Raw genomic sequence first — 9,086 nt, forward strand, 5'->3', positions numbered from 1 at the left:
GTCGACGGTACCAGCAACAGGTGCCCGTTCAACTTCTCCGTGCTCCGTGCTCCGTGCACCAAGATCCCAGGTCAAAGCGACGGGTCGCGGCTAGCGAGCGGTGCCCAGGCCTGGAGTAGCGGTTACAAGTGCAGGCGGTACCCGTAGCCTGTAGCCTGTAGCCTGTAGCCTCTCGCTGCAGCGGTCCAGTGTGGAGTCCTGCAGAGATAACGTGATCCCGGCCGTTTCTTTGGCGGAACCAAGACGGCGAAGCTCCAGTTCAAAGAATCGAAGGCTGGCATTTGTTTGAATTCTTTCTTGTTTTCTCCAGCCTGCATTTGCTCTTTTAAGTCCTCCTCGACGGCAAAAGGAGCACATGCGATGAAATGCCGCGCATGGAGATTTTCGCCAATCATGCCGCGCCGACTTCTATTTTTGTCGCCAGCAGCCACACACACAGTCGCTGCTTGACATGCACGATGCCTGTTTGGGCGACCCCAAGAGCCACCAGAGCCAACCCCTGGGTCGTTGGCTCTGGTTTTAGGCGCCGGAGCGCGCTGGGCCCCCCTATCAGTGGACAGCATTGGCCCTACCTAGTACTAGTAGGACGGACGCTGTGCTCTTGCAAGACTGATGCATCCAAGCATCCAGACGCACCGCATGCTCGATCATGGGCATCAGTTACTACTACTACTCGCATTATCAACACCAAAACAGTGCTGCCGCGAGTCACGTCCTGGTGGTTCCTCGTCCGGCGGGGTCCGGGCCATTCCCGCGTGCCCTAGCGAAGAGACGGCACGTTTGGACATGTTCTCATGTATACGAAGCCCAGAGGGATGAAACCCGGCTAACATGGTAAACACTCCTGAGCTCGCCAATCATGCACAGCGATTCACGTCCAGCATCTCTCAGGGCCTCCCAACTCCCCAGCGAGCACTGCGCGAACTAGCGCTGAAACTCGAGATGGTGTATGCGGGACGATTCAGGTGACGGTGCCTGTTTCTGTGCCTCCAGATCTCCATCTCCTTTCCGTCTCCCTCCCAGAGTACCCTTCCAGACGGCTTTGGCGGTTGAACAGGGTCAGCTCAAGGGCACATCTGCCGTCTCACCCCCCCAAGTGCGTTGCCTGTTTCAATATCGCCCCGTCGTTTTCCCTGGCATTGTGTTACACTGATTCGTTTCAAAGCATCTTCCTGGGGGAACCTGCCTCTAAGAAGTATTGAGCGTCCCTTTCTATCGCAGGCACTTGGAAGACTTTGGCGTGAATTTGTCATTTTCTGGCTTTGCATCAGCATCGGTGAAAAACGAACTCTTCCTACGTGTATTTAGGAAACGCTGCTTATTGCTCTCGAGACCTTGGCGGCCGCTTTCACGATCAATCAGCACCATGAATCCTTTACAGGGTATCGTGGAGACTCGAGATAGTCTTGATCGGGGCTGCCAATCGAATTACAAGTACCCGGCATGATGTTGAAGACAAGTAATGACTTTTTCGCCATTATCACGAGCTACACATTCACTCGACAACCGCCAAGTCACTCTACAACGCCGGTTCCCGACTTCTCGTCCTCCCTCTCGTCCTCAGTCAACATTTAGTAGCTGCCGTTGATGGTGGGGTCTGCGATCCGTCTTTTAATCCAAGTCTCCCGCTTGCCGCCAATCTGCGGGGCTCAGCGTTTAGATGCCAACATGTTAACGACGCTCAGGGACTTCCAGCTGGTATGAGAACTGCGACTCCACATTGGTTGTGTGCTTCAGAAGCTGAGGCCCGATCCTGAAGCTAGAGCGAGCTGCAGCAGATAGTAGTAGTACTACCTACTAGGTACCTATGTATGTGCTTGCCGCTTCCCGAATGCTCGGGAGCGGGGGGCATACTACTAGCATGTGGCCATATAATGACACTGACCTGGCTGCATACCAAGTCATGCAGTGGCATTGCCTTTTTCCCGAGAGTGCTGAGTAGGGTAGTCTCTTTTTATTAGAAGACGGAGATCCAAAAGGTACCAGTAACTGCGTAGACTGAGGTGGTGTCACTCCGGAATCGAAGCTGAATTTGCCGAGCTGGTAGCAAAAACGTGATGGAGCCTGTTAGCAGCATATTTTCGATTGTTACCCCATACTATGGAATCTCAATCCTGAATTTCGTCGCTTCCCTTCATACCCATTCAAGAATAGAGATAGAGACCGACGTGTATCAATGGAAGACACAAGCAATTCACACTACTGATGGCTATACAACTACTTATGTAAGGACGGGAGTGTGGCTTGTGGGGATTATGTAAGCCAGCAGATAACTCGGAATAATCATAAATCCGGGTACCCCTGCCACACGCGACACGAGGCTGAAGGCTGCCGGCGAGACCACCTCAAAAATTCATTGTAGACTTCTCAGGAGAGGGAAGCCCAGCTGGTCTCATCAAGCTCTTCGGCATTTTCTGCGGGAATCAAGGCCATCTCCCCGGTTTCATCATTATTCAGCCAAATCCCCTCCTCATCTGCGTCCTTCGCGCGCAATTCGGACGCGAGCCTCTCCATCGACCTTGTGACATTCATTCAACGCGATAGCGCCCACCACCGACAAGATGAGCTCCGCGATGCGTGATTTGATCTCGGGAGAGGCAGAGCTGGATGACGAGGAAGATGATGAGTCCTTTGATGAAGAGACTGGCCAGGAGCGCCGGAGGAAGCCTGCCGCCCATATCGACGACTCCAGCGAAGAGGAGGAGGACGATGACGACGAGGAAGAAGCTCGCAAGGTAACACCGAAAGCGCCGTTTCGTTGCTGACACACATTTCCGCTAACGCGCACAACCATTGCAGATCCGCGAGGGCTTCATTGTCGATGAGGACGAAGAGGAAGAAGAGGCCGAGTCCGACGTCGAGAGCCGGCCAGTAAAGCGAAAGCGAGAGCATCGGAATCGCGAGGAGGAAGAACTACTCGACGAAGAAGATTTGGAGCTCATTGGCGAGCAATTTGGAGAGCAGCCAAAGCCCCAGGCACCAGTTAGCCCTTTCAACTTTCCGCGATGGTATCAAGTGATTTCTTGTTCTGACACCCCATAACTAGTCAAAGTTCAAACGCCTCAAACGTGGCCACCGAGACGAGGACGATACCGGCCACGAGAAGCGAGGGCTGGAAGAAATCTTTGCGGATGAAGAAGACGATGTCGCCGAGCAACGTGGCTATGGTCGATCCGGCTTCCGTTCCCAAGTCGACGAGTTCGATGACTTCATCGAGGAAGATTACCCCGAGGATGAAGACGAGCGCATACGCCAGCAGGAAGATGCCGAGGTCGCCCGCCCTAGAGATCGCGGTGTCGGAGGCGTTGTCGACACCACTGGCCTGGACAAGGATGCCCTGGATGATATGGAGGCCATTTTCGGCAACGGCGAAGACTACGACTGGGCGCTCCAGATGGAGGAAGAGGAGGAGGATCGAGAGAGAGAAGAGCAAGGCATCGAGCTCAAGGATGTCTTTGAGCCTTCACAACTTAAGGAGAAGCTGCTCACTGATGAGGATAACGAGATTCGGTTCACGGACGAGCCCGAACGCTTCCAACTCGATCGCAAACCTTTCAAGAACCTGCAGCTCACTCCCGACCAGTTCAAAGAGGAGGCTCGATGGATTACCAACCAGCTGTGGCCGAAGAAGGGCTTGACCCAGGAACTCCAGGCTCCTTTTGGCAAGGCGGTCGGTAAAGTTCTCGAGTTCTTCATTGTCGACGAAGTCGAGGTGCCGTTTGTGTTCCAGCACCGAAAGGACTACCTCCTCCATTCCAAAAAGATCCGAAAGTCCACGCGAGACGACCCCGACGGCCCCGATTACACGATCCAGTCAGACAAGCTGTTGAACCAGGATGATCTTTGGAGGATTCTGGAGCTTGACATCAAGTTTCGCTCCTTCGTCGAAAAGCGGAATGCACTTGAGAAGTCGTATGACAACCTCAAGTCCATGGACGTCAAGGACGAAATGGTCGAGGAGATGATCCCCGAGGCCACGACCATGGAAGAGATTCAAGACCTGCAAGACTACCTGCAGTTCCAGTACGCCAACAAATTGCGAGATCTCGCGTCTCTATCCGGCAATGCATCACAAACGAAACGACCGGGTTCAAAGTCCTCACTGCTCGACCGTGTTCGCAACGGCAAGGCGTATTACTTTGTCAAAGCATACGGTATCACTGCTGATCAACTGGCGAAGAACGCTCTTCGCCAGGGCCGAAAAGTCGCACCGGATGATCACGAGCAGTATCCGATGGACCTTGCTGATTCTCTGACTGACGAGAGCTTCAGCACTGGCGATCAAGTCATCAATGCTGCACGTCAGATGTATGCCGAGGAGCTCTTTGCCAGTCCTCGGATGCGCAAGTACCTTAGAGCATCCTTTTACCAGGCAGCTGAGATCAGCTGTCGCCGGACGGATAAGGGACTACGAAAGATTGACGACACGCACCCGTACTACGAAATCAAGTATATTCAGAACCAAGCCATTGCGGATCTGGTCCACCAACCCGAAGTATTCCTGAAGATGATGCGCGCCGAGGAAGAAGGACTCGTGGAGATCAAGGTCGAGATGCCTTCACGGTATGACTTCCGCAGACAACTCTATCAAGAGTTTGAGTCAGAGAACTTCAGCGATCGAGCGGAGCAGTGGCGGGAGGAGCGCAGAAAGGTGTTGGACCTCGCCTATCCCAAGCTGGAGAAGATTGTGGCCAAGAACATCAAGGAAGTCATCCGAACCTTCTGTCAAGATGAGGTTCTCAAGATGTGCCGGCAAGAGTTCTACCGCAAACTTGACCAGGCTCCTTACAAGCCCAAGGGCATGATTCTGGGAACCACACCGCGAGTCCTGGTCCTGTCCAACGGAGGTGGCGATCCTACCCGCGACCCTGTGTGCTGGGCTTGGGTGGAAGAAGAAGGCCGAGTGCTCGAACAAGGCAAGTTTGGCAATCTCGGCAGAGACGAGACCCAGCGCGAGAACTTTGTCGAACTTGTACGACGGCGACGGCCTGATGTCATTGGTGTCAGTGGCTGGTCAGCGGATACGCATAAGCTTGTGCGCGACCTGGAGGGCCTGGTGAGCGAGAAGGGCCTCATGGGGGCCGAGTTTGAAGATCCCGAGACAAATGACTACCGAACCGAGCTGCTTGAGGTCGTCGTCGTCGAGGATGAAGTCGCACGCCTGTACAAGGACAGCCCCCGCGCCATCGCCGAGCACCCCTCTCTCAATTCCGTCACCAGATACTGCATTGCCTTGGCGCGGTACCTGCAGAACCCCATGAAGGAGTACGCCGCGCTGGGCAAGGATGTGGCGTCTCTCTCATTCCATCCATGCCAGAACCTGCTGCCCCGGGATAAGCTGATGAAGTACTTGGAGTCGGCCATGGTTGATACCGTCAACATGGTCGGAGTCAACATCAACGAAGCCATGACGGACACGTATACGGCCAACCTCCTCCCCTACGTCGCAGGACTGGGCCCGCGAAAGGCCACCAGCGTGATCAAGACCATCAACGCCAATGGAGGCGTCGTCAATACGAGAGACGAGCTGGTTGGCGACCCGGACAGCGGCAAGCTACCGGTTGTTGGGCCTCGCGTCTGGAACAACTGTGCCAGTTTCCTGTACATCGAGTACGACGCGACGAATCCCTCGTCGGATCCCCTCGACAACACCCGTGTTCACCCAGAAGACTACGAGCTGGGCCGCAAGATGGCGGCAGATGCGCTTGAGCTGGACGAAGAGGACGTCAAAGCCGAGACTGACGAGAACGGACCCGGCGCCATTGTGCGAAAGCTCTTTAAGCAAGACGAGCAAGAGAGGGTCAACGAACTGGTGCTCGATGAGTATGCCGACCAGCTGCAGAGGAACTTTAGCCAACGCAAGCGAGCTACTCTCGAGGCCATCAGTGCCGAACTGCAAGCGCCCTACGAGGAACTGCGTAGGAGTTTCGCGCTCCTGACGCCGTCCGACATTTTTACCATGTTCACAGGCGAGACCAAGTCGACACTCTGCGAAGGTATGATTGTACCGGTCAATGTGCGCATGGTCAGAGACGACTTTGCCATTGTGAAGCTAGACTGCGGCATCGAGGGCAGGATAGAAGGCCACGAGGTATCGAACCGGGCCTCCGTCAAGGATGTGCTTAGTACGGGGCAAACGGTGCAAGCCAAGATTCTTGAGATGAACTACAAGGACTTTATGGCTAAGCTGTCGATACGGGAAGAGGCCTTGCGCATCCCCTACAAGGCGCCCATCAACTTTGGCCGCGATGGCTGGGACTATGCCCTCGAGGCTGCCGACAAGGAGGAGCTGCGCGAGAAGGACAAGACCACGGGCAGGACGCAGCGCGTGGTGAAGCATCCCAACTTCAAGCCCTTCAACTCGATCCAGGCCGAAGAGTACCTGGGATCGCAGCCTCCTGGCGAGGTCATTATCCGACCGTCCTCCAAGGGCAACGACCACCTGGCTATTACCTGGAAGGTTGCCGATGGCGTCTACCAGCACATTGACGTGCTCGAAATGCAAAAGGACACCGAGTTCTCCGTCGGCAAGCTTCTCCGAATCGGCGGCAAGTACACGTACAGCGATCTTGACGAATTGATCGTGGACCATGTTAAGGCCATGGCCAGAAAGGTCGAGGAAATGATGAGGCACGACAAGTACCAGAACAGGTCGCGCAGCGAGACTGGTAAGTTCTCTTGCACCACCCGTTGCTCAATGGTGCATTGTACTAATTATGATACAGAGAAATGGCTCATCACGTACGTGGACGCCAACCCCAACCGATCTGCTTACGCCTTTTGTATCGACACCAAGCATCCAGGATACTTCTGGCTGTGTTTCAAGGCGAGCAAGACGGCGCGCGTCATCGGCCTGCCGGTGCGAACCATTCCTCAGGGGTTCGAGCTGAGAGGATATCAGTATCCCGACATGCGCGCCCTGTGCAACGGTTTCAAGCTGCGGTTCCAGAACGAGTTTTCCAAGATGGGGGCTCGCTAAGAACAGCATGAAGGCGACTCAGACGGGGTCCCCGGAGGAGGACATGGAAAAGCGAGATTTAGGGTTACAGATTTAATGACTCGTGTGTTGATTACTTTTAGTATCATTGTGTAGAAAGTCGGCATTCAATTGGCTCAGGAGGAACTCGATAGCAGTCCCCGGGAACGAAATAACTTTTTTTCTCTTTTATGTGTTTATTACTGCAGAGGAGGCTTGGGGGTTGGAGGGCTGGGGGTTGACGAGGAGCAATAGTTATGAAAAACATAGAATATTCGGTAATGGACCTTTTGGAACCAAGATCGAATTCAGCTTGCGCGTCGTTCTTCATTCATTGCCGCTTAGTAGGTTCATCAATATGAGATGCGAAAAGCGTGCGCATCAAGACGATTCGTATCTCATTCATTGCAAGTCTATTTAGCTGGGAGCGTCCACCACTTCATGTCCATAAACTACATGCAATCAATCTATCAGTACCATCGATTGACTTGACTCGTGTCTGTCAGTATCAAGAGATGCACAGATGACAAGCACAAGTAAAAAAGGAGAAGAGACCCAAGGTCCATCCCATCACCACCAACTGCAATCACGGCACTTTGATTCTTCGATGGGGATAGCACAAAAAAGAAGTTGAGCGACACCTGCAGGATTCGAACCTGCGCGTGCGAACACAATGCCTATGATAAATCCGTGAGAGAAATAGCAGGGCATCGCCTTAACCACTCGGCCAAAGTGTCTTCTGATTGGTCTATGCCTGTTTTACTCATATCTTGCACCATAAGCCTAACAGTGGAAATTGGGAGAAGCATGTTTTTGCTGTGGAGTGCCGCAGACGGAAGCTGAGGCATATATATGCAATTAGCAGCCTAGATCGATAACGAATGATAAAGACACTTTGGCCGAGTGGTTAAGGCGATGCCCTGCTATCTTTCGAGTTATCATAGGCATTGTGTTCGCACGCGCAGGTTCGAATCCTGCAGGTGTCGCTCAATTTCTTTTTTGATCATCTGCCCATCTGTATCTGTCTAATATGACTTCTGGTATTTCTTCTATTTTTTTTTCTTCTTTATTCAATGTCCAATCAGTTGGACCCTGAGAGTCTTACTGGCACGTTTGCAAGCATCATGTTCGCGCTGGGTGAAAGGCATCCGCCCTTACGAAGTATCACAGGCTCCCCTATTTTCTGCATCTGCTCAGAGTGTATACATACCATGTATGCCTCTAGTCAACCAGCTCGCCAAGCTGCATTTATTTACGAGAGACATGGCATCATCAGATCTCATGCTCCCATTGTGGGTATTTGAAGATGAACCTTTCTATACATTTGTCCTCCAACACGAGGTGTTGTGCCTAGAACGCCATGGTGTAGCCTCAGCATACAACAACTTGGCAATATGCATCACGATATCTTCCTCTAGATGCCATTGGGCCTCGACTTATTTTGAGGTCAACTGACACGTTTTCTGCCCCAACTCCACGAAAGACCAAGACAAACGCTGTATCACCGTTGTGATGCAATCGTGCTACCTTGGCCTTGGTTCTACAACTCATCTCAAAACAGGGCACATCCGCCTTCATGATGCTACTTTGGGACTGAGCCTCGATGAACCGCGATAAAGCTAGATGGAAGCTTGTGTATCAAACCGCCGGTGAACTTGCTTGTATATATATATAGGGTGATGGCGAGACAGGTAGCGCCTTTTCTTTTGCTGCTTGGTAAGAACACTCTACATACCGAGTCATCTTGGATGAACTTTCCGAGTCAGAGCAACATGATAGCAGCCATCCTATTACTAGCCTTGGTCGCGGTGTGCGTGTTGTCAAGGCTTCTCATACCGGTATAAGCATTCATCGCCTTCGCTGCTTCACCATCTCACGGTCTGCCGCAGGCATCAAGCAACTGATACATTTTGCTCCAGAAACCAAGCGCACACCAGCTCTCCGAGGCACCGCACGACGACGATGCCAAACACGACACTCGTGACGGCCACCAGCTCTCTCCAATCGAACCTCTTCACGACTTCGATTACACAAAGGTGCCGCCCATCCACTACAGGCCGTTCCTTACCATGGCTCACGTCTCACTCGGTAAGTAAAAGAAAAGGGGGGG

At 52.9% G+C, this 9,086-nt stretch overlaps 2 protein-coding genes and 2 non-coding genes across 4 annotated transcripts in view; 3 read left to right on the forward strand and 1 right to left on the reverse strand.

The window, feature by feature from the left end:
* Positions 1–2,364: 2,364 nt before the first annotated feature.
* On the forward strand, positions 2,365–7,074 carry BBK36DRAFT_1136032 (transcription elongation factor Spt6). Its single transcript, XM_024892845.1, has 4 exons — positions 2,365–2,735; positions 2,800–2,982; positions 3,047–6,668; positions 6,726–7,074. The coding sequence occupies exons 1-4, from the start codon at positions 2,562–2,564 to the stop codon at positions 6,977–6,979; spliced, it is 4,233 nt and encodes a 1,410-aa protein (XP_024747561.1). The 5' UTR covers positions 2,365–2,561; the 3' UTR covers positions 6,980–7,074.
* Positions 7,075–7,611: 537 nt separating this feature from the next.
* BBK36DRAFT_t140 lies at positions 7,612–7,713 on the reverse strand. Its single transcript has one exon. It is a non-coding gene; the product is annotated as a tRNA-Ser (tRNA).
* A 152-nt stretch (positions 7,714–7,865) lies between these two features.
* On the forward strand, positions 7,866–7,962 carry BBK36DRAFT_t136. Its single transcript has one exon. It is a non-coding gene; the product is annotated as a tRNA-Ser (tRNA).
* Positions 7,963–8,979: 1,017 nt separating this feature from the next.
* Positions 8,980–9,086, forward strand: part of BBK36DRAFT_1124158 (hypothetical protein) — a gene marked incomplete at both ends in the record, with an annotated part of 1,271 nt that continues 1,164 nt past the window's right edge. Inside the window, one exon of the mRNA XM_024891137.1 lies at positions 8,980–9,064. Coding sequence (XP_024747562.1) covers positions 8,980–9,064 — 85 coding nt within the window. The remainder of the gene's footprint in view (positions 9,065–9,086) is intronic.

The sequence above is a fragment of the Trichoderma citrinoviride genome (assembly GCF_003025115.1).
Source record: "Trichoderma citrinoviride strain TUCIM 6016 unplaced genomic scaffold BBK36scaffold_11, whole genome shotgun sequence".
In the NCBI taxonomy this organism is placed as follows: domain Eukaryota; kingdom Fungi; phylum Ascomycota; class Sordariomycetes; order Hypocreales; family Hypocreaceae; genus Trichoderma; species Trichoderma citrinoviride.